A 26314-nucleotide genomic window follows, 5' to 3' on the forward strand; every position below is an offset into this window, starting at 1 on the left:
CTCGCATCAGAATATCAGGGAAACCTGGCAGATGTTTCTGGACAGCGCTTAGCTCGCCTCATTACCTCGAGTCACGTTAATGAGCTTGCAACCCTTAATACTTCACTCGGCTTCCCCCTTCTCATCCAGCCGCTCTCGAATATAAACCGACGTAAGATGTGACGACGCTCCGCGATCTACTCAGAGTAATCCGCCAAAATTATTGGACGGGTAAAAGCGCCTTTTGAGAGACGTCTAAGAACAGGCGGCTAGCGTTGATCAACGATCTTGATACCGGCGTGCCCTTTTGAATTTCTTATCTTAATAAAAGAAATGGAGAAAGATTACTAATTATGGTAATTACGATTTTGAAATGTTTGATTAATAATGTGATATAAATGATATAATACGATATATATATATATAATTAATTATATAATAGCGAATTATATAATATAAAATATTTGCTAAAGATAATTTACAAGAAAAATTGATATACCATAGTTGATAACATCTTGTCATTATTCCATTAAAAATACCAAACCTGGTAACTAAAAATGTGCGATTCTGTCTCATTATTTATTATCTGTTCCAAAATATCTGCTAAAGATAATTTACATTTTTCCCCCATGATTAAAGTTAAAAAGCTTAAATTCTATCGCACTTCGAACTGTTCTCGAAGCACAGGTGCAACAAAAAGATTTCGACGATATAAATCGACTGGAAACCCGTAGGTCCGTCGGAGCGGATGGGATATTTGGATTCGAGCACGCGATTTCCGACTCCGAAAGCAGACGGAAAAGAAACAGGCGAGGAAGGCCGTAGGAATTTCAAGAAGAGACCCCTGGGCTCTCTCCGGCAGACAGGCCGTAGATAAAGATAGATGCGCCGGTTTCCGGCGTGTCGAGTTAACGACTCGAGTTTTATCTGTCCGGGTACTACCCACCGTGTCCTCCCCTTGTCCCCCTCGCCGACTGTCAAGCGACCCGAAAGCGTGGAAAGAGAAACGAACAGGAAGAAAACCGTCTTTCGAAAGTGAAATTAATAATAGCCTAATTGGCGGCCGCGCGAGGGTAGCGGAATACTAGCGCCGCCGAGGCGACGGGGATTATTGTTTAATATTATTATTTATTGTTATCAGATATTGTTATCTAAATATTAAGATTACATCGTCGTTTATTTGGATATTGTTGAATCCAAATTTCTGGTATTATTTGGCAATTTTTATTTTATGGTTAAAATTGGTGAAGGGTGATTTCTTTATGTTGAGGTTATGTCAAAGTTACAAAAGTGTATTTTCTTTATGGTACCTCATTTTAGAGTAGTATACTTTACTGTGTATTAAATATTCTAAATAAGGCTTATTTTTGATTTATGTTTAAAAAATTGATTTCTCTCTCTCTCTCTCTCTCTCTTTCTCTCTCGCGACGGGAAACTATCGGCAAGAAGTCGCGTGGAGGATCGGCAACGAGCAAAGGAAACGATTCGGAAGAAAGGGAAAAGGTAAAGAGCGAGTCGAAAGGGTTGACGGGAAAGAAAGCGGCGGGCAGCACACATCGGCTATGTAAAAAATGGCGGACAAAGCGATCGACGGCGAGGGAGAGAAAGAAGGGGACGACGACGAAGAAGAAGAAGAAGAAGAAGTCGGGAGGCATAGCCGTGCCACGAGTCATCTGGCACTCAGCAGGATTCGAAATAGAATCGGTCTCGTTCCTTCCTCCCTCGTCTGTTATTCTTCCTCTCTCTGTCGGCCGTTTCTCTCCCGGAGTGAGAACAAAACAACCGGCAAAAAGGACAGTCGTCGGCCCGACGGGGGCGACGATGTTTTCATTGTAATTATGTCCCCTTGCCCCCTCTATCTTCCTCCAGCTTCGCCGAGCTTTTTACGGGTCTTCCGCTAAGCAGCGCCTGTCAAAGCGTCCTAATTTTTCCCGCGGACGAACCGAACTATCACGCCGCGAGCAGACGGAAGAAGATCGAGACTCGTTGGTCAGAGTTTTTAACCCTTTTGATACGAGCGTTACGTGCGAAGTGGCAATTTCGCTATAGGAGGTGCCGCGTCGAAAATTCGACGATTTTACCTTATCTTTTAAGGTCAAAACGTTGGAATCCCGAATTAAGAATTATATCAGTTATTATAATAATAATTTTATTTTACGTGAGATATTGTTATATGATTGTTAACACTTTACCGACCGCTAATATATCACTCACTCTCGGTGTACCAAGCACCGCGTCGAAAATTCGCAGATTTTACCTTATATGGTAAGGTCAAAACGTTGGAACCCCTAATTAAAAATTACGCTAGTTGTTATGATAATAACCAACACAAACTATACTTCTTCAAGTAAAAATTTTAATTAATCGTCAGTGGCTGACAGTGAAACATTTAAGTCTTTGACAGGAACTATACTTCTTCAAGTAAAATTTTAATTAATTCGCGATGCTTGACAGTGAAGCATAATCTGTGAATTCAAGATGCAGAGATATAACACACGATCCATTATTCCACGATCCGATCAACAATACACCAAGGCGTCACGCGATAGTTACAGTGGAACGAATTGACTCGTCATACTTAACGCTCAAACTATTCTCGCACCTATTAGCATACAATACCAGCAATTACTACACTCTAATCGTAGTATACCCTCGAACATAGGGAGTGTTCAAATGTAAACGAACAAGCTAATTGAATCATTAACCTGCGCGAAGTACGCGACGACTTCGAGTGGGTTTCGATGGACAGAAAAATAAAATAAACCTGTAGAGATGACGACTGTCAAGAAACGATGAAGCAATTGACTGAAGCGTTTAACAAGTCGCCAAGTTATTCTTCGACGGATCGGTTGATTTCTCGGCGAGCAAATTGCGAGCTTCGTCGAATCGATGCATCGAAAAATGCGTTGAGGGGATCAGTGGTTGTACGGCGAAGGGGGAGGGAAGGAGGAGGCGTTTTGTCGCGGATTATGTGACAAACCTATTAACACGGCCGGGATCGTGTAAAGCAGGTAACCCGTAAGGTAGGCGGTAATCGAGATCCGTGGACTCTAAGTAAAGTTAAACAAGTCGACCCGGTTGTCTTTGCTTAGCAAACTTCGAAGCCGGTGCGAAGCCAATATTTAGACAGCGACCGGCTCAAACATCGTAATACGCGTTAAAACGTTATGACACGCGCCAATTGCTGCTGTCTCTCTATTTCACCACGCTGACGGCGTGTTCACCCTTGTTGCCGCGGGGCTGCGTTACGCGCAGGGTGGGTCGATGACAATCCGATGGGAAATAATTGACGCGATCTCGATTTCGAATCATTTTGTGAAATGTGTTTGATATTTATTGTTCTTGAGATTTATTGTACTTGAGATTTATTGTTCTTGAGATTTATTGTACTTGATATTTATTGTTCTTGAAAATTATAGTACTTGAAATTTATTGTTCTTGATATTTTTTGTGCTTGAAATTTATTGTTCCTTAAATTTGTTGTTCTTGAAAAATATTATACAACCTTTTAATAAAATATAAGAGATGTGACAAAATTACAGCGGCTCCCAAAAACAATATAGTAACATTAAAACAATATCCACAAAAATACTTAAAAATTATTAACATCAATATAGCTCAAAAAAACAAAGCACCAAAGAGTTAATATTTCCAAAAAAATCCACAATAACAAAATTACAACATCCCCCGGGAACAATAATCGTTCTCAGACAAAAATGCATGAAACGCATAATAACCTGACATAACCTAACAATTATCAACGCCGTCATTAACTCGAGAACGCAAGGAAATCCAAAAATAGTTATGTAGACCCCGTATGAAAACGTTTTCCAACTGGTCTACTAAATCCGAGTGTCTGGAAAAGTGTAAAAGCTGTGCTCGCTCTATAATTTAGTTCGTCACCCTTTCGACGATCGTAATGAGCCGCTCGTAAAGCAGTCACTGTTGACGTTCGACAAGAAAACGTGTCTACTGCTACCCCGCCCCCGCCCGGCGAACGCTTCCGAGATAAAAATTTATGGTGGAAACGGTGTCGAGCATAAATATCGGGGGAATTTCTTAGGGAGCACAGACGCACGCACAAGCATCCAGTGGAATGCAGGAAACGGCGCGATGTTTTTAAACAGAAACGATTTAGGGGAAGGATGTTAAAACGCTAATGGAGGACTTTAATGAACTCTTCTCGGCGCTCGCGGGTTTTCGGAATGTTTCGTGTTTTGACGCACCAATTTTATCATTAGCGCACGGCTTTTGATGTTGGCGTATTGATGATCCCGTAGATTTGCCTAAATTGAACTCCTTCGAATTGTTTTATTTTTGTTTAAGGTTAAAGTATACCTGCAGCTATGCTAAATAGAAAAATCTGTACTGTTGCCTAGTTTAAGGTTAGGAATAAATATAGACAAGATAAATAACAGATTTAATTGATAACTAACAGATTTAGAAAATGAGCAAAAATTCTATCGCTCTTTTAGCAAAAATGATTAACAATAAGGCAATGCTGATCAACGTAACTGCAAAAGAATTATTGATTAATTATTTTAAGACGTGGTAACATTTAGCACTTTGCGTTTCTGAATAAATTAAAAAATTCATAAATTAATTTCTGCTAATAATAACACGATATTATTACTATTATTATTATTACTATCACAATATAATTATCATTTTACCTGAAAGTCTCATTCCTGTACTGTACAATACAGTACTCAATTTTCAAATGATTCGATGACAATCTCAGGAATATTAAACAACCAAGACTTATGTCATAAATAAATAAAAAATGGTCGTTTCGACAGCCAATCGAATAATTCATCGATTCTGAAGATTGAAAAAGTGACCGCCATTCTTACCGATCAAGAACGATCGGTTCCTTCGAAGGCGAGTGTAGATCCTGAATTTCCCCGTAAGAATTCACCGTAGCCCCGAAGAAATTCCCCGGTGATGCGGCGACCTTGGCAGTGAGGAGAGGTACTCCAGCTTCTCGGAGACTTTCGCCAAGGCGTAGAGAGGCGGCTCGCCGGGGTTTCCAATAAAGATCTCAAGCCACCTGACGTTCCTCGCGATTCCGCGAAGAATCCTGGCTCCGCGCGTTGAAAGAGAAAGTGGAAGAGGGGCTGCGGGCGAGGGAGAGAGAGAATGAGAGAAAGAGGGAAAGAGGGAAAGAGGGAAATGTGGAAGAAGAGATGGAAAGGCAGAGAGTGAGAAACTGAGAGAAAGAAAGAGAGAGAAAGGGAGAGGGAAATATAGAAAGACAGAAAGCAACAGAAAAAGACAGAGAAGAATACAGAAAGAAGGAAAGAGAGTCAAAGAGGCAGAGAGAGGAAGAGAAAGAAATATAGAAGGGGGAAATATAGAAAGAGAGAGGAGAGTAAGCGACAGAAAGAGACAGAGCGAAAGAGAGAAATACAAAAAGAAAGAGAGAGGGTGACAGAAAGAGACAGAGAGGGAAAGAGAGAAATATAGAAAGGGAGAGAGGGGAGAACGTCATCGTAAAGAGGCACTAACGACGAGACCGAGCGTGGAGAATATCTTTGAAGGTACGAGACACGCATCATTTCCCAATGTTCCAACCGTGGCGAACAGCAGTCAGTCAAAACACGTGATGCAACCATCACGAGGGGACACCCTATCGCAAGCTAGTACATATTCCCCGCTGAACGTACATTTCATGGAACCAGAGCAATCACCGCAACTATCTCCTCTGCCTCGATCTCAGTGTAAAGCGATTTTCGATGCTCGGTCTAGGAACTTGTAAAACTCGTCTGATTTTAGAACACGTTTTAACTAGTTTGGCCAAATTGACTCGACAATCTTCAAGTCTAAAGTCTTGTTACTTTGATCTCAAACTTTATTTCCAGTCTTTTTATCATGGCTGATTTTTATCAGAATTAATTCAGGTGTATATTGTCCCCGCGATCCACGAATTCGTCTTCATCGAGAGTCTTCCACCGCGATTCTTCTCGCAGCCGGGCGGCTCGAAAGATGAATTAGATTTCGTGAAGAAATCTCCGGCGAGAGGGAACAACAAGCCCGCGCATTGGTAGGAGACACCTGTTCCATCATCAACGGGACCGAAATAGGATCTTTGACGAAGAGACACACGCCATTTGTCGCGGCTCCGTGCGTGTCGTAATTTCATTCGTCAAACGACCCCTTCCTCTCTTTGCATTGTCCTTCGGACATGATTAATTTGCCCGTCTTGAGTAGCCCGCTTCTTCTTGCGAGACGTTCCGTGTGCACCTCTTTAAACAAGCTTACAGAGAAAACGTTGGCGCGGCACGGCCCTCTCTCTCTGCTCGCGCACACAGTTTGTCATTATTTCGGCTGCTACGCGATTGCGTTTCAATTTTAGCCAGCGACAGCTTCTCGTTAACTTCGGGGCGCTTGATGATTGTTCAACGAGACTTAATTTCCACACTAATAATATATATTTAAAACACTGTAATAATATATTATTTCCTTACTTAGTAACTTCTGTTAATTATTATATCATTATTCGTAATTATATATATAATTTTACACTGTATATATTATTATATATAATTTTACACTATAATTGATTTTTACACTACAAAATTAATTAATTAATTTCCTGTGCTATTTGTTTCTACATATCTACTGAAAATACATTAATATTATATATATACAAAAACCATTTAACCATTTAGAACATTTCACACTTAAATTCTCAGATCTCAGACATCTCTGCTATTTTTTATTCCTCCTAAAAAATAAATTATTTCATCTACATTCCCTGAATTACTATCAATCGATTTATCGACTATGTAAGCATTTATTTTAAATTTATATAATTCCTTTCAAGAAATGTTAAAAATGCTCTTCCTTGTACTCGAAAAATAATAAATAGAAATACAGAGTGGTTCATCGAAATTTATTTTTCTTATATATTTAATTGATGTCGGCAGGTGTGTTGTAATTGTAATAATTGTTTACAGATTGTCAGGCAGCACAACGGCGATCGGGAGCGCGGCCACCGGCGGCGGTGGCGGCGGAGGTGGCGGTGGCAGCGGAGGCGGCAGCGGAGGCGGCGGGGCCGCTGGAAACGGTACTTCCGGCGGCGATTTCCTCCGCAGAAGTCACCCCCTCTCGGAGCATACGGCCCTGCATCCCGCCTATCGGCTCAACTACATGGACCACCTTTACCACCAGCTGCAGGCCTCCACGCACAGTCCCAACGCCTCGTTACACGGTAATTACCTTCCCTTGTACTCGCCCCGAGATAATTAGAACGATAGTAAACGGCTGCGGTCGCCTAATTTTCCAGTCGGAAATTTATTCCTACCGAGCCTTGAAAGACCCAACTGTTAAAAATGCTATAATGCCAATTATAATGCTATAGTGCCATTTGTTATAATGCGAAGTGAGACGAGTATTGTAAAATTACTACCAATAACGCAAATGTAAGATTGTTGTTATATCAGCGAACGTGCAATTCAGGTTTTTTAATTTCCTAAATTTTTAAGCAAAAGTTAAGTTTTGGAATTTTTTACACAGTTGACACTGAACTGCGTTTCTTTGTTAACACTTTCTATGGATACGCCGACCACATAAACGATATAAAATAGAAGCTCAAGCGTTTTACACGCGATTAGCATTATTTATACGCGATCATAATTCAATGTCTACCGTTTCATTATCGTACGTCATCGTTATCGTCGCGATCGGATGAAACGAGTTCCTGTAGAAAAGAGATCCCCGGCCTATTGTTCCTACTTGAAGATCGGAGAAGCTCCTCTATGAATAGGGCCCGCATTTCCGGCGGAAGGATCTCTTTGAGACGCGAGCTCTCTTTGAATCCGATCCATTAGGTCCGCTCTAAACGCGATCACAGATGCTTTCTGTTCGAGAATGGGACGTTTTCTTTCTCTTTTTCTACTTGTTTGTGGACGTGGCGTGTCACCGCTCTAACGATGTCCTCTTGCGATTTTTCAGGACTGGGTGGTTTGGGGCCCGAGTACCTCCTACACGCCGCGGGACCTGCCAGCACGCTCGCGTCCACGGAATTCCCCTTCTCCATTGACGGTAAGAATTAATTAATTATTTTTTTCTTAAATAAGTGACTTAGAATATTATCTAATATGCTATATTATATATAATTGTAGTAGAGTAAAGTTTTATGGAGTATATTGTTATAGTATGGTATAGTACAATTTTATAGCATATGATATTATAATATAGTATGGTATAGTATAATATAATATAATATTATAATGTGATACACATAATATAATATCATGGTACGGTACAGTATAATTTTATATCATATAATATTTTAACATATAGTATAGTCTACTGTAGCATAATATAATACTATAATATGGTATAGTATAGTATAAAATTAAAATAGAAAAATTCATACATATGTCGGTCCAGGTTTAGAAAAGTTATTTCAAAGAGACTGAACCTACGATCCGTAAAAAAATCCTGCGAGATTAACAAAAAGTAGCTGGCTGTTGCGTCAGCGTGGATTGCAACACGTAGCGTTACGTCACGTAGGAACAATATCGTGATTGAATCGCGGTCGATCGAAGCCGTGGTATTTGACACCAGATTCTTCTTCGTAAATGTAGATGGCCCGAGATTTCACCGTGTGTGCTCGAGCTTGAAATCTTGAACGCTTCTGTGAAGGGGCGGACCTTCTGTCGATCACTGATCTATTAATTCTTCATGAGAGAGAGGGAGAGAGAGAGAGAGAGAGAGGAGAGATCACTTTTTTACTCGACTAGCCGTCGACTTTGAAATAACGTTGAATCTATAGTGGCAATGCTATTATAGCGTCAATGATACTATAGTACTAATACCATTATAGTGTTAATCATACTATAGTGCCAACGTCATTATGGTGTTAACGATACTATAGTGTGAATGCCACTTTTTAGGTGCCTGTTTCTCGTTTCTTTAGACGTCAAAGATTCAACGTCTGCGACGCCTAAAATTAACAACAAATGATTCGATAAAAATCTGTGAAGTGAATTGTCAAAGTTATTAATTAACCACAATGTCAAAGCTATTAATTATTTCGATTAAAGTAATCACTGTCGACAGTAAAAAAAATGCCACTATAATGTCTGCCACGAAAGTTTCAATACCACTTCCTATACATCTTTTTTCATCTCCTTAAGCCTCAGTCTTTCAATATCCCCACCCTAAAAAATTAACAACAAAAAGATTCGACCAAATTCCGCGAGGTCAATTCGATCATAGTCATCGAGACTCCAGGAATGTCCATCCGCCGAGCGAGGATTCCGTGGAGACTCTTTTCGGGTCGTTCGTTCGGCGACGCGACAAGTGAATCTAATGAAAGATCCTGATCTACGGCATACGCGACTAGCCGTAGGTGTAGTAGCACTAGCCAGCAGGTAGGAGATCGACCGGTTAAGAGGCCGAGAAGCTAAAAGACGACTGAAAGGGTAAACGGGGCCTCGTTAGTCGCCACCGCCGCATAATTGAATCGACTCGGAGCGACACGACCTCATTAACACCTTAGCGCCTACCCTACAGGTTGTCTCACGTATCCTCTCCTCCTTCTTCCTCGTCCCTCCTCCCGCCCCTCGTACGTTTCTTCGTCGCGGCGTTCGCGTTCGCGTTTTTGTTCTGCCCTCTCTCTCTCTTTCTCATACTCTTTCTCTCTATTATTTCTCTCTTTTTTGCATCAATATAAATGTAGTCATATTAATTCCATCCAAGAGCAGTCTTTCCTTTGTTAAATTACTTCAACAATTCTCAAAATAATTCGTCACCAAAATAATTTAACAACGTAGACAGTTCAAACAATATAGAACACATTAACGAACAAAAAAAATCCGTCAAAATGGCAGATAATTTATTTTACAATCTCCACTATTATTGACACTGTATATTCTAGTCAAGTTGTATATTTCCTAATGAAATTTTATTTCCTAGTAAAATCGTAACTATTTCTCTTCCACAATTGACAATAAATCCTAACAAGAATCTTGCAATATCTCGACAAATTAGATCGATTAGATCATAGTAATTTTCGTCGCCGTGAAAGCTTCTTCGACGCGGCGCGCAAATTTTGAGAGGAGCTGTAGCGCGGTAGCCGTGCGGCGAGGGGCAGCGTCGAATGAGCCGCGCCGATCGGAGTGCCCGATTGCACCAATTTACATGTCTCAATCCCATGTTAGCCCCGGCGCTGGAGTGGCGGGGGAGAGCGCGGGGCGAGGGAGGGGGAGCATCGGAACGTATGGAACGTGTAGAGTCCAGAGGGTCGTGGGTCACGAGGACGGTCGGGGGTGAGGCGGGGGAGGGACGGCCAGGAATCGTTCGCATATTCATTAAGAGTCCTCCTCCTCCTCCTCCTTCTTTCTTCTTCTTCTTCTTCGACGCGCGGACCGACGGATAAACAGTGCAACCGTGCAGATAAGAAGATCGATCCAATGTGGAAAAAGTGCATCGAGAAATCACGTTTCGAACGGGTACATGGAACGTCGCGCTGTTCGGGAACTGTTTTAATGGAAACATTTGCACATCGTCGATCGTTTATTCGTTCCTTCGATGATACTTGGGACGGGGGAGGAAATATTGTCGATTTTCTTCTCGTGGCGGGTGGTCTCCTAATTGGGAGAAATTGTGTATAATACGTGTATGATGTGTAATAAATAATAATAATAATTTATGGTGCAAGATATATTGTTTAAATTAATTTAGATCGATGTAATAGTGAAAATTCACTTTGGTAGAATTCTGTTAAGAAGTTAATGAAACAACAGAGTTTTCAAGTGACAATTATTATTTTTAGCTTTGAGTAGGTTAGAATTTAGGTTGATTAGGTGTCATAAAATAAATTTTAGTGTTGTGATATTATATATAAATGATATTATCTTATTATCTGTACTATATCTATATTGTCTTATTATTTATACTATGCCTGTATTATCTCATTATTTATACTATACCATATTATTTGATATATTGTATTATATTGTCCTCTATTGTACTGAATTAAATTACTACATTACTTTATACATTACATTACCATATTATATACAATATTCTACCAGCCCTCTCGATTCCTTAACAAATAACTACATCAAAATTGCAAAAGTATTACTAACATAACCTCAACATAACTGCTCACCAATAAGAACGAAACAGAATCACGCAACCCGCACTAAACGTAGCACATTATCGTCTCGGAATCAAAGAGGTAACCTCGTTTCCCCGAAAAACATAACCAGAAGCGATCGGATTCGCTCTGCCTGGCAAGAAAGTTACAAGAAACCGCAACAAAGGCAGCGATAGACGGCAAAAGCCGGCTTTATTACCGTACAAGAACGAGAATCCCGAAAGTACACGTCGACGGTGGGGCTGCGGAGAAACTGAAATTCGGTTTCAATTCCTTCGTCGTCGTCGTCGTCGAGGAACCTTAAACGTTTCAGCTCATGCGGAAAAACCGCACGGGCAACCGCGCGTTTCTCCTTTCCACTGGTTTCGAAGGGCCGACTCTCGGAGAAGGTAGGCCGGGACGCTATCCGTCTCGCTCTCGTGAACCGTTCGTGTACGCTCGTTGACCACCGTAAATTTGATCAGTGCTCGAATTAATAAACCGGCGATGGGATAAAGGAGGCGCGTTCGTTCGCGCGACGCGCTGAGAAGAGAGAGAGAGAGAGAATGAGAGAGAGAGAGAGAGAGGGAAGGGGGCCCGACCGCGAGTAATTCTATACCCGTTGTGCGCAAACGAGCGATCAACCGAGTGGAAACCGAGGAGAAAGAGCTGGTTCGAACCTCCGAGAGTCTCGGCTCTCTGTATCGCGTTGCCCGCGTGAGACGACACGGGGGGAGATAGAGGAGAGAGCCCCGAAGACGGTGGAGGAGGCGGGGTGGAGTTGAAACGGAGATGGGACGACGGTGGAGGATGGGACCCCGTGCGACGGCGGAAAAGACGCAGAAATCTCGGGTCGGTCGAAGAATAAGCCGTCGAGATTACGGTGCTGATTATCAACCCTTTGCACTCGAAGTTATTTCAACTATAAACATGAAATAATTTCTCTGACCCGTAGCGTTTCTGTTCCGTGTAACAAAGCGCATTCTGTGCAGATGATATCGAATCTCATCATTCATATAACAATTATGATCAGATACTTTTAACAACTTTTTACAACTTTTAACATTTTAGCATCAGTGAGATCTATAAAAATAATTTTAGAACGTGGTATAACCTGACATAACCTGCCCTATGGTAATAAGACCGTATCAAAGTCTACCTAGTCTACCTACGGCGCGTATCAAAGTCTACCGTAGTCAAAGGGTTAAAGAGAAAATTGGGGGGAGAAAAAGGCGCGGAGAAAATCGCGGAAAGTACGAGGCAAAAGCGGCAAAAAGGGGAAGACGAGGAGGATCGTAGAGAATCGAGGCGATCGAGGTGGAAGCGAGATGTCGAGAAGGAAGGTGGGGCACCGTAGACCGCCACCATATAACCAACGATGGTTCGTACAAGCGGAGCCGCCACCGCGAGCTTAAGAAAGTGGTTTGTATATTACATCGTTGGCCTGCGGTCGCAGGCAAATCGCCGCTAAAACGTTCCGGCCGCAGAGAGCCGACCCCCTTCGCCTCTCTTATCGCCTCCACCTCGTGCCTCCTCGCCTACCATTTTCCCTCGTCGACTTCCCTCTCGGTCAGTTTTGAATACTCGGCTACGGATTTCTTTCGATACGATTCTGAAAGAGAAAATGTCCATGGGGTACGAGTGAGAAATGTCCATGGGATACGAGTGAGAAATGTCCATGGGATACGAGTGAGAAATGTCGCATGAATTCGTAACGCTTAATTGAACTGGTCCCTCGACGCGACGTCTTTTCTATGGAAATTTGGCGACCATGACGCGACTGTATCTCTCGCAATTTCTTATCAGCGCCAACCCGATACCTCCGCATTATCTCCAATAGTTGAGAATCGATTTTTGGATCACAATGTCTGCCGGAGAATTTTATTATATTTTTTTAACAAGCTTCGTGGATTCGAAGCTATAGTTTGGTGAGACACTTGGCATTGATTATCTCGCAGGAGTTTCTTTCTTTCCTGCGTCTATATGGGGTTTGGATATTTAAAGTTCCTTGAACAATATATCAACCCTTTTGTAAGACCTTTAAAAATAAAATTTGCAGAATTAATAATTGACTGATCAGTGAAAAAGATCATCGTCAATATTGGCTATTTTTAAAACTGCGTTTCTCCGCCAAATCGGCGAGCACCCCTGGCAAACCTAATTATTAAAAATTATTATTATTATTGTTAATACTCCAGCTAACTTGTTCCCTGGTTTGTTTTTAGTGTCAGCGTCATCGAGGCTAGGAAGTCCGCGCGCCTCGACGATCCGCGCGAGCCGGAAGCGGGCGCTAAGCAGTTCCCCGTATTCCGACCGCTTCGACATCGACAGCATGATCAGATTCAGCCCGAACAGCCTGGCCTCAATCGTGAATGGATCCCGTAGCAGCAGCGCGAGCGGCAGCTACGGTCATCTTTCTGCCGGTAAGTAAATCATTTCCGCGTCATCATTGCGCGCGAGCGCTCTCTCCGTCTATACGCCCCGTTCAGAAACACCGATGATGAATTATTCAATCGACGCTCCGCGAGCCTAATTAATTGTAAACCGAACCGTGTCTGGGCAACCACGGGAATGTGGATCGAACGACGCTTTTACAGGAGTCGGCTGGAATCGTGATTGTTGCTATTTATGGCTGGCTTTCTATTTGCATGGGAGAAGTGTGGGAAATCGGAGATCAAGGTGGATAAAGGAGATTTTCGGGGGAACATTTAATTTTTAGACAGAATTAAATGCTGTATGAACAAAAAAGTTAAAATACGTAACGAGCGCATATTTTTATTTATTCATTTTTGTACATAAATTAAGCCTAGTTTCGAAACACGGAATTAGCCCTCTATATTCAGATCTCCCCTACAAACAGCCATAGCGAAACTATAGCACTTTCAAAATTCAGAATTCTTCTTCTATAATTAACTCTCATCCTTAAAATATCACAAAATAATTATTACACAACCTAATCCCTCCAAACAATACATAATTTTACAATTTTCCTCTACAGCATTCCATCGCGAATAAAAATAATTTCGATCCTCCAAAAACTGATATAAAAATAATTTCAATCCTCCAAAAATCGCAAAAAAATCCCTGCATTAAAAAGAGTTAAATAGCTTTCTAAAAAAGAGTTAAATAGCTTTCTAAAAAAGAGTTAAATAGCTTTCTAAAAAATGGTAAATACTTATACGAATCCCCAAAGTATAAAATACATCAAAAATTGTCCAGACAGCTTACTTTCCGTGCCAGCAAGAAACAATTGCCCGAATCACCATATTATTCAAATCTCGAGGCGGGAAAAACAGGATTTGAATAACGCCGATGACAGATAGCATCGCGACGTGTTCATCCCGGCTTGTAGCTCAATAATAACTATCGCCGTGGAACAAGTGTGGAGACCGCGTGTGTACCTGCGTAATTATTCGTTCTCGGTTCTCGTACGTCGGCAAAGATCGAGAAAGAAAAAGAGAGAAAGAGATAGAGAGAAAGAGAGTGAGACGTTCCGCGGGATTTACACCGCGAATAAATATCTGTGTAAATCGCGGCAGCGGCTGCGCGGCGAACCCGTAATTAAGAGATCACCCGCGCACCATATCCGCACCGAAAACGTAAGTCAGCGGTTGTTTAACCGGTGTGCGTTTCACCGAACGGTATATACCGTTCGGTGATTGATTGCCCGTAATTACGCTCGGCGTTCGTGTAAACTCGTCGTCGTCAAGTATGGCGAGGGCAGCAGCTGCGGCAACGGCGATCGGATCTCGACGGCATCGTAAATGTTTCGCGCGCGCGCGCGCGGATACGCGATACGTGAATTATACGCGTGTAATTATACGTGTACCCGGGGCAGAAGTTGTTAATGCGACTACCGCGCAACGGCCATATTTTCCGAGTTATTGCCGCTACTATGCGACGAATAAATGAACATCGTAAAACAGCCCCCTCTCGTGGCGGCCGAATAGCTTCGTCCTGAAGAAAATTAGGTATCCGTGGCCAAGCGAGATCTGCTTGATCCTCGTCTGTAAAACGTGTCTCCTTTGCTCGCAGCTCTGCTTACCCCTGTTTTTAACAGGAGTAAAATATTAACCCTTTGATTTGCAACGATGGACTCGTCGCGAACAGTTCGAAGTTCCGATCAAGTAGACTGTTTGATAACTTTACTAAAGTAGAATTGTTCAACGATTGTTCCGTTGTTGAACCGAGCAAGGAGACTCGACGCGCGCGGTTTCATGGGAAAAACGGGATCGCGACGGGATCTCACAACCGCGCGCGTCGCCGACAAACGGTCGTCGATCGCGCGCGCGCCCGTCGCCGCTTGAATTTTAATCCGTTAATTACTTCATTTAATCGCAAATTACCGGTCGGTCTTAACTCGCGAGCAAGGAGGTCCCCCGGCGGGCCGATTTGTGGGGCGTATACCTCGAGCGCGGCGATTCGGGGCCCGCAGCCGGCTTTTATAATGGCTTCATGCGCGCCGGCACCTTAATTCGATGCTTCGCCGGTGCCCGTCCTCTTCCTCTCTCCGGGCCTCTGCAGCCCTCCCCTCGATCCGCGTGCCCTTAAACGTCAGAAACCGATCCTTACGAGGACGTGGAACCCCCCTCTCTCTCTCTCTCTCTTTCTCTCTTTCTCCCTCTCTTTTTCTCTTTCTCTCTCCGTTAACGCCGCGCCGCCAATGACTTTATTCGTTTCGTACAGGTTACCGGTGATTATGGTAATTCGTCGGAAACCACGGCTTTCCTGAGAAACCCAGGACGCCTTCGATACCGCGGAATGTTTTACGACCAATGTTAACATGCGCCGAATGATATACGACTGCCTAGAGAGAGAGAGAGAGAGAGAGAGAGAGAGAGAGAGAGAGAGAGAGGGGAGGTACCGTCGTACCTGTTGATAATATTAAAAGTGAATTATGCAAGTACCCGCGGGCGGAACTTTGTAAGAGATCGGCTGTGGGTAGCACGGTTTAAACGGAGATCGTTCGACTGCCGATAAAATTGGCTCCTCTCCGCGGTTGTCGTAAAACAGGTGGAATTCTAAAATCTTCCGCGGACAGGTGTTATACCACCGCGCCGGTCGTTTCTGCGTTGCTACGGGACTCCGCGACAACTTAATTCCGATACTTGGCACGCTGATTTAGCGACCAATTGATCGCCCGGTTCGCCGTGCATTTAACCCTCTCTCTCTCTCTCTCTCTCTCTCTCTCTTACTCAGAGAGATATTATACATTGTCCGGCTACCTTATATAATACCTGCAAAGGGAAATCAATTCTCTTGTGATTGCGAACCGAGTTGCAATATTATGGTATAGGATGGTCCTCCGTGGTAGATTCGATTTAACCCTTTGACTACTGTTGGTGCCTACTGGCGTTCGACACATGCTAGCTTCCTGGTACTGTAGACGCCAATAGGCGTCCAAATCAAATTTCGCCTGTTTCGCCGATTATTATTAAATTTGATTATTAAATATTGTAAACAAAATATTAATGTTCACACATTTATTTTTATATTATATAGAATGGTTTTCTTATTTTTCTGAATTGTACCGAAAATTTAGGCAAGTCCTGTATAGTATAAATAAAATAATTCATCGGAATAAAAATAATTATAAATTAGAATAAAATTAGTTAGTTGGTTAACCAATGATATTAAACTAAATTTACTCTGAAAAATCTCAATTCTCAATTTACAATTCAACGCGCTCTTTAAGTCTGCGATAATTGTATAAAATCGCAAGTATTTTGAATTTTGGAAATACCGAAACATTTATCTAAATCGTCGCTATTATTTATATAAAATCCTGATAAATATTAACGTATTTATATATAACATACGTATTAATAACATTAAACGCAACGACACTTAATCATGATCGAATCAACATTGCATTAACATACAACTTGAAGTTTATTGCTTCCCTTAACTATTATGCAATAACAAAATATTTATATCCTCCATACTTGTTAACGCTTTACTCACTTCTCTGCAAACTCATCGGTCTAAGAACAAACAAAATGGCGTCTGAGCCTAATGGCACCTTAGATTCCCCGACAGCCGGACGCCGTCCGTCGCCTCGCATTTAGAATATTAACAATCAACGGGCCGTCTCCCATGAAAACCGGCATTACCGCCAACGAGAATCCCGCGCACCGTAAAACCAGAAGAGATATCCGAGGAGTCGGCTTTATTAAAATTTTCATACGTCATCGGGTCGGCGTGGACGGACAAAGCGAGCCGTGACGGTGATTAAGCGATCATCGTTCCGGCCACACGAGGCGTGCAGCCGGTTTCCACGGTAACGTACGATCGATTCCAGCAAAATTACAGCGTTCTTAAATAAAGCGTCGTAGGCGTGCGCATCGCGCGCGGTTTATGCTCGTTTCGAATCGGCGACGAGCGATCAATGGACCGGCCGCCGCGTGAAACGCGCGACGTATCGCGATCCCCGCGCGTAAAACGCGAGACTTTTTTCCCGCGTCGAGGTCCGCCGCGAAGAATAGAACGTAAACATCGTCGGTGAAACAGCATAGTTGCCATCCTCGTCGCGAGAAACCGGTAGCCCTTGTAATTTCCAGCCATCGATAAGCTCCGTTCGCGGAATCGGTTTGATGTTTCCATTCGGTTATACGATCCGCGCTCGGGTAGCCCGCAATTATCGGCTCGTTTGCAACCGATAGCCGGAGTTTATAGAACGTCGCGGAATTAATGGGAACGGGGTGGAATCCGCGGTGGATCGCGTGACAATCGGCGGGTAGGACACGGTTGAGACCCGGCGCGCAGCTCGTTCTAATCGTTAAGCGTAGCCGGGCACGCAACGCGACGGCTCGCTTTTATGAGCCACCGACTAGACCGTTGCGACACTAGGCCGTGGAACTGTGCGAAGAGGTAGTTGCGCGCTCGCTTCGGCGCACGTACGCGACGGCACCCTGAATGGGGCCTGATTGCATCGCGCGCCGGCTGCGCATTCGCCGACTGTTAAGCGGCCGATAATATGGGAAAGATCGGTCGGCGATCGGGAGGAAGTCCGTGTCGACGACTTGCGCGTTGCTTATTGGCCTCCAATTGCTTTCTATTCTAGAAACCGATGCTCGGAGCCTTGTAGTTCCATTTGATTTGCGGTTATAATGCTTGACACTTTTTCGATTGCTATTAATTTTTAGAAAAAGAAGAAAGTTTCATTTATTGTTGATTTATAGCTAGTTGTAGGTTTAAATAAATAGGTTTTAATATTCATAGCTAAGAGCTGGTTATTAGAAGTCGCCATTAAGAATCAAAGCAGTTAAAGCAGCGTGAAGGGTTGGTCAAATTTAAAGAGATTTTTATTGCGAATTGACTATAGGAATATAGGTCTCTGATAAAAATTTTATTAGACGATTTTAGACAGTAGAATTTTATTAGACGATTTTAGACAGTAGAATTTTATTAGACGATTTTAGACAGTAGAATTTTATTAGAGATTTTATTAGACGATTTTAGACAGTAGTCGACTAAAAATATATTGTATTTAAAATTATGAAACCCTTCTGAAACATCGCTAAATAAATTTTTTAACCCTAGCCTACATTAAAACAAAAAGGAAAACCTAACGCAAGATTCGAATGAACACAGTCGTCTCTTTGATTCATAAATTTATAAAAGGCAATAATCGTGCATATAGAACGGGAATTTATAAATAATCGATAACCAGTTGCGGCAATTTTTAATCGATCAGCGTTTAATTGAGAGCGTCGCGTCATGAGTTGCGACGAGACGCGCGTGTCGATGGCTGGGACGTTTCGCATGACAGAGAGCGTCATCGCTTCCCCGTGCGTTGAACTCACCCTGTGGGATCACCGTTTCGCCGCTGTGAATCGAAATGCGGCTCTCTGGAATCGAAACGGGGCTCGCTAAAATTGAAACTCGGCTCTCTGGAATCGAAACGTTGCTCGCTAAAATTGAAACTCGGCTTTCTGGAATCGAAACTAGGCTTTTTGGAATCGAAACTCGGCTTTTTGGAATCGAAACTTGGCTTTCTGGAATCGAAACTCGGCTCGCTAAAATTGAAACTCGGCTCTCTGGAATCGAAACTCGGCTCTTTAGAATCAAAACTCGATTTTCTGGAATCGAAATTCGGCTCGCTAAAATTGAAACTCAGCTCTCTGGAATGGAAACTCGACTCGCTAAAATTGAAACTCGGCTCGCTGGAATCGAAACTCGGCTCTCTGGAATCGAAACTTGGCTTTCTGGAATCTAAACTCGACTCGCTAAAATCGAATCTCGACTCGCTAAAATCGAATCTCGGCTCGCCAAAATCGAATCTCGACTCGCTAAAATCGAATCTCGGCTCTTTGGAATCGAAACTCGGCTCTCTGGAATCCAAACTCGACTCGCTAAAATCGAAACTCAGCCCTCTAAAATCGAAACTCGGCTCGCCGCTATTTAACAGTGGCTCGATACGCGATAATATATTAATACACGGCGCTGCTCGATAAATTGCCGCTGCTAAATTAATCACGGTTCAATATGGTCTTGTCGTTGCGATACGTGACAGGCCTCCTTCGAACTCTTTCCTTCTAATTCGAGCCTGTACGCTGACGCCCCACCGTCGTCCCTGCCTATCGCGCCGCTCTATAAATTAGCTTCGATAATATTTATGCCGTATATTGACGCGTGCGGGCCTGCACGGTTAACTGGCCGTCGCCGTATCATTCCCTTCTTCTTTATTTCTATTTATAGGCGCCACGCATTCGTCGCTTCTTATGAATAAATACTAGCGGAGGATTCTGCTGTACGAGTGCCTCTGCATGTGTAACTCAATTAACCTGGCATCATCGACGATATCCTATACATTTAATACGCTGTATAATTATGTAATTTGTTCACCACCTGCAATTTTTAAAATAGACATATAACTACGAATTTTTTAATATAAAAGTTGCGTGAATTAAAGAGGCATTATTTGTAGGGTATTTATTTTTTAAGCCAATAATTTCTGTTACTATATTACTATAGTGTGTTATTATAGTTTTATCATTGCTATAGTATTTATTATAGTTTTATTAGTACTATAATAAAATATTAAAATAGTACTATATAAAAATAGAAACTGAAATCTGATAACTGCAAGCTCTATTATTATAATATATTCTTTTAAAATATTAGATACCTATCGCAATTAATAAAATGAGTAAAACAAAAATAAAATAAATATTCTCTAATGCTAATATTACGAAAATACATAAATGCTAGTAAATTTAATTACCCTATAATAATAAAAATGCTCACTGATGAATCACCGGTCATTAAAGCATCGAATAAAATATTGTTTAATACTAATGTCATGAAAATATATAAACTATTAAAATAAATTTCTAAATAATAAATTTAATTATCCTACAATAACAGAAATGTTTAGAACTGAATTACCGGCCGGTACAGTGTCGAATAGAGCAACAAACGTCGCGAGAGCCGCGACGAAAAATTGATCGGGGCATTTATTTTCAATCGCGCGGACAAGGCGGCGTGTTCGCGAGAGACAGCGTGCGGTTAACACGATCGCGCGCTATAGCTTCACGGTTTCGTAAGAGAGGGCTTTAGCATTGAAATGCAAGCTTAGGCTACGTGCCGGAAGTCCGGCGTGCCGTGTCGCGACTGTCAAGAGAATGGACGCGGTCCGATTTCGATCTCTATCGATTATCCTCGTATTGCCACCCCCGTCCTCGTCCCCCGGCGTTTAACTATTTTAAGCGGCGCGGCTCGGAACCGCTCCCACCTTCGCCATCGCCGCGGCAACAACCGTATTATCGCCGGAAGAAATCGTCGCCGATTGAATAATTCGCGCGCGGGGAATCGTTTTTCTTTTTTAACCGCGCGTATCGTAACGGTATCGGTTATTCGATCTCTCGTGGCGTTTCCTCGAGATTAATCGTCGGAAAGAGCCCGGCCGTGACTTTTTCCGTCCGGGCGGCGTTGACGGACACCGTGCGGGAACGATGCTATCGGCTCGCAGTGTCGTTCATTATGCAACGTAATTATGTATTCGCTTATGCGCGGTGTCAGTTGCTCGGTCTTTTAATTCAGAGCTGTCGGTTGCATCGCGATTCTTTATCTAGGACTTCACACCTTCCCTGCCGCGAGTAGCTATGGAACCCTTTAATTCGCACTTGTAAGACAGAACTTATTACACGTCGGTGGTTTTTAATAAATTAATTACCGTGGCGATTGGTATCCTGCACGGTGATGGTGAGAATGAATTAGTTTATGTCAAGATTATTCTGTCTTGTCTGTATCTCGGTTTTGAAACTGTTATAATTTTTAGTGTTTTGTATACTTGGAAATTATAATTAGTTAAATAATTTTATAATAATTTTGTCTTAGCCATAATTCGGTTTTGTATCTATTAAAGTTTATAACGATTTGCGTGCTTAAGAATTGAAAATGTATAGTATAATATATAAGAAATAATATGATTATAATAGTATAATAATTGCAATAAATTAGTATAGTAATTAAATAAATTAAATTTTTCTCCTTTAAAAATATGCGACGTTTCGAACACTGAAAAATTAAAATCCAAGATGCTACATATCTTCTACCATATCTTTTTCACAATTTTACTTTTGTTCAATATTATTTTTATAGAATCGATTTGCAAACTTCATCTTATCGCAACAATTTTTCTAGCCTGTGTTACTTTTTAATTTCTATTTAATTCAATGTTTCGAACAGTTGATTTATTGCACGATTTTCTGTTGCAGCGATGAGTCCAACGCTGGGAATGCACCCGGGAATGGCGCCGCATCTGCAGCAACTCCAGGCTCATCTCCTGAGGAGCGCTGCTGCCGCGGCGCTTCTGCCCCACGCTCACCCCTTGCAACCCCCGGCACCGCCCCCACCACCTCCGCACCCGCACCCGCACGCACACGGCTTGTCACCCCATTCGCAACTGTACCCCGGCGTGCCGCCTCATTCCACCGCTTCTGCAACTTTGGGACCACATGGAGGCCTACCACCGAAATCCGAGGTTAGAAAACTGAGAGACGAAGAAGGAGAAGGAGGAGGAGGAGGAGAAGGAGGAGGAGGAGGCAGAGAAGGTCGGAGTGAAAAGGGGAGAAAGAGAAAAAGATTGGGTTACCCTGGTCCTCGGGTTACAAGCAATCTCGCACACATTATTTCGCCAGATTCCACCCCCATCCCTCCACCTGACATCGTCCTCCATTTTTTTATTCGCTCACAGTTCTCTTCTCCTCTTTCCTTCCTTCTCCCACCGCGTCCTTCGTTTCGCTCTTTTCTTCTGCTGTGTTCCTTTCCTTCTCTGATCTTTCTTTTCTTTTCTGATCTTTTCGACCTCTTCTTTTCGATCTTTCCGTCCTCCTCTGATCTTTTCGTTCTTCACTGATCTTTTCGTCCTCCTCTGATCTTTTCGTCCTCCTCTGATCTTTTCGTTCTTCACTGATCTTTTCGTTCTCCTCTGATCTTTTCGACCTCTTCTTTTCCGATCTTTTCGTCCTCCTTCTGATCTTTTCTTTCTTCACTGATCCCTTCTTTCTCCACTGATGCTCCTTTCCTCCACCTATCTTCCTTTCGTCTTCCTATACTCCTCTTTCCTCTTCTTAGGCTTCTCTCCTCCTCTGATCCTTCTGCCTTCCTCCGATCCTCTTCTCCTTCTCAGATTCTCCTTTTCTTCACCGATCCTCTTTGCACACCAATCCTCTCTCCTTCCACCGATCTCCCTTTATTCTACCTATCCTTCTCTCTTCTTCCTAGCCTTCTCTCCTTCTCTTATCCTTGCCTCTTCTGATCCTCCTTGCCTCCTCTGATTCTCCTTGCCTCCACTGATTCTCCTTCCTCCTCCCTCTTCTCCATCCTTCTCCCTCATCCCCCCAACGTCGTTTTTAATCTCGTCTTCCATCGCGTCCAGCCTTCTCCGAGCCTCGCGAGAGCCTTCTCTCTCTCCAATCGTCTCTCTCTTCCTCTCGATGTCCAGGACGATGGCTTCTCCGCTCCGCGGGTCCGCTCTGATTTATTTCGATATACGCGTCGGCGTTTTCATTCTCTTCCGCCGCGACACGACTTCGCCCCGTGTCCCCGGACACGATTGCGTTGCACTGGACCGGCTGATTGCATTCGCCTGCGTTTGCTTGCGTTCGCCGTCTCCGTCGCCGAGAGATCCAGCGCGCCTGCTCTCTCTCTCGCGCGCTCCGAACGACGGTGATCGACGGATTTATAGGTATACGGAATCGAGTAGTTTCGCGTGGAGAAAACCCCCCTCGCTGTGGACGGTTTACATCGTGGTTTAGAGCCGGTGTTGTCGGGCTCGGTTCTCCGGCCACGAGTTACAGCGTTGCACGTTCCCGGCTTTATCTGATTAGGTACCTTTTATTGTTCTAATGTATAGTTATACTGCTATAGAGATCGCTGCTGAATTCTTTGGTATGGATTTTAGATGGTTGATAATGGGCGAATTAGGGGAAGTTTGTAGGGAATTTGGGGTGTTTATTTTGTGGATGAGTGGAAAGGCGAAGTGTTTTGGGGAGATTTGTAATAACTTTTGGATGGTTTTTAGACGACTTCTAGACGGCTATTAGACGATTTTTAGACGATTTTTACAAGATTTTTAGACATCATTTAGGCATCGTTTAGAAGTTTCTTTGAAAATCATTTTAAAGCATAATAAATAACGCATAATAAATATTCAGAGCGTCGATTTTAAGTCGCAGAGCGTCTTCATCGCTGCTGAAAATATTAAATTTCCAACAATTAATATTCAACCTAAAATATCAAATTAATTCACAGAAACCTTTATCTCCAAATAGAAGCTTCTACAAAAATTCCTCTCAAAAAGAATTGCTCACAAATTACTTATATAAATTACTTTTATAATTGCAACAATCCAGTAAAAATACAAGCAGAACAATGCTTATTCGAAACTCGATCAAAACCCAAAAAATATTGTTCATCTTATTCAGCGAACAAAAAAGAAACGAAGGCTCGAAAAAACGAGCGAATCGTTCTGAAATAAAATGATCTCGCTCGCGTTTACATTCGGCCGGACGAAATCGTTCCGCGGCTACATCGACGTGAGTGTTCTCTTCACCTTCGCGGCGATGTTGCACGGTCCGTGGTCCGGCGACGAGGCGCGTATCAAATAAGTTGAAAATACCGAGAGAGAAAAGAGAGAGAGAGAGAAAGAGAGAGAGGGTATACCGGTCGCCGCATGTTCTTCGTTTGTCAAGTCTCGCCACCCGCGGTCACACAATCAGTTTCGCTCGGGGCGCACGAGGTCCGCGGGGGCCGCGAGATCTAAGCGGAAATAAACCGAGTTTATGTCTATATCAGCGATCGTGGCTCGCCCTCGTAGGGCCGGTAAACTGCGCGACCTCGTAATCCTGCGAACCTCGTTCTATCGATCGATCGATCGTTCGATCGAATCGCCGCGGCGCGCTTATACGGTGCGCGATAATTGCCAGATCGCGTGCAGATCGTGTGTCACGGCTTCCTCTGCGCGGCGCACGAGCGACCTGTTTGTTTTAGAAAATAGCCGCGTCGAAGATCGCCCCGATGTTCGCCGACGAATATACCGATGAAATTAATACTCGTGGCTTGGCCGCTGCCGATACGGTCACGCGACAAACCCTAATTGACCGGAGGGCAAATCGGCGGTTGACACGCGCCGCGCGCGCTGAGACGTCGACGGTTCTTGGTGAGCCGTTGTGGAAATCTTCGACGCGATTTACGCGGTTGTTCTGAACGTTGATTGTTTATGGTAATAGGTAGGAGTTGGTGCGATAGGTTTTTTTTATAGCAATTTTATTATTGTAAGTTTGATGCAATTGGTAATTTATTCTTTAGATTAGTTAAGGGATGAAGATTATTAGCTAGAATTTTATCTGTATAGCGAGAAATAATTTAATACTAATAATAAAAAATACTAATAAAAAAATACTAATAAAATAATAAATAATAATAAAAAAATACTAATGCCAATTAATTGGCTGTTTGCAGAGCGCAGAGTCATGCAGGAAAGCTTCGGAATCATCGACCAGGTCGGTGACAGCAGAGGCGGACACGTCATCGAGGAGAGCCTCCGCGAAAGTAAAGAGGGAACCGGCGACGACGACCACGAACTCGACGACCACCACCGCGCCACCGACTCATCCTCAGGGGCTCAGCCCCAGCGAGGATCTTCGGGACGAGCCTGGTGACTTCATCGAGACCAATTGCCATTGGCGGGACTGCGGCCTCGAATTTCCAACTCAGGTGCGAACGCTGTTGCAATTTTTATTAATGATTAAAAATAATGCTAAAAATACTCTTAACTCTAATTTAAAAAAAAAAAAAAATATAGAGTAACATCTATACTCAATAATTTTATTACTATTAATTTTCACTACCAGTCGAACTCTTCGAACTGTTTAACAAGTTCCTCGAATTTTCCAGGACGATCTGGTAAAGCACATAAACAACGACCACATCCACGCGAACAAGAAGAGCTTCGTCTGCGGCTGGGAGGAGTGCTCGAGGGAAGAAAAGCCGTTCAAAGCTCAATACATGCTTGTAGTGCACATGAGAAGACACACCGGTGAAAAGCCACACAAGTGTACCGTAAGTGTCCGCGATTCACAATGGATCTCTTTCACTCTCGTCTCTCGTTCCCCGTCAATTGAAGCTAAAAAAACGTTCCGAATGTCTGATTACAGTTCGAGGGTTGTTTCAAAGCGTACTCGCGACTGGAGAACCTGAAAACCCACCTGAGGTCTCACACCGGGGAAAAGCCTTACACATGCGAGTACCCCGGGTGCAGCAAGGCGTTCAGCAACGCCAGCGACCGTGCCAAGCATCAGAACAGGACTCATTCCAACGAGGTAAATTTTGAAACCTTTTGAAACCGGTATTGTTAGAAATTGTGTGGATTAATTGAATTAGGAAGAGTTACAGTGTCAAGAAAAATTTGAGGACTCTAGGACTTTAGAACTCTAGAATTCTATGACTCTAGAATTCTATGACTCTAGAATCCTATGACTCTATGACTCTAGAATTCTAGGACTCTATGACTCTATGATTCTAGAATTCTATGGCTCTAGAATCCTATGACTCTAGAATTCTAGGACTCTATGACTCTATGATTCTAGAATTCTATGACTCTAGAATTCTATGACTCTAGAATTCTATGACTCTAGAATCCTATGACTCTAGAATTCTAGGACTCTTTGACTCTAGAATTCTAGAATTCTATGACTCTAGAATCCTATGACTCTAGAATCCTATGACTCTAGAATT

The 26314-nt window shown here is 42.9% G+C and overlaps 1 protein-coding gene across 1 annotated transcript in view; it reads left to right on the forward strand.

Annotated features, from left to right (window-relative positions):
• Positions 1–26314, forward strand: part of Ci (transcriptional activator cubitus interruptus) — a 124100-nt gene that overhangs the window by 92897 nt on the left and 4889 nt on the right. Inside the window, exons 2-9 of the mRNA XM_078182863.1 lie at positions 6939–7192; positions 7936–8025; positions 12528–12545; positions 13297–13494; positions 21793–22058; positions 25040–25294; positions 25475–25639; positions 25735–25899. Of these exons, the coding sequence (XP_078038989.1) occupies positions 6939–7192; positions 7936–8025; positions 12528–12545; positions 13297–13494; positions 21793–22058; positions 25040–25294; positions 25475–25639; positions 25735–25899 (1411 nt within the window). The remainder of the gene's footprint in view (positions 1–6938; positions 7193–7935; positions 8026–12527; positions 12546–13296; positions 13495–21792; positions 22059–25039; positions 25295–25474; positions 25640–25734; positions 25900–26314) is intronic.

Source organism: Augochlora pura, chromosome 1 (genome assembly GCF_028453695.1).
Source record: "Augochlora pura isolate Apur16 chromosome 1, APUR_v2.2.1, whole genome shotgun sequence".
Taxonomy (NCBI): domain Eukaryota; kingdom Metazoa; phylum Arthropoda; class Insecta; order Hymenoptera; family Halictidae; genus Augochlora; species Augochlora pura.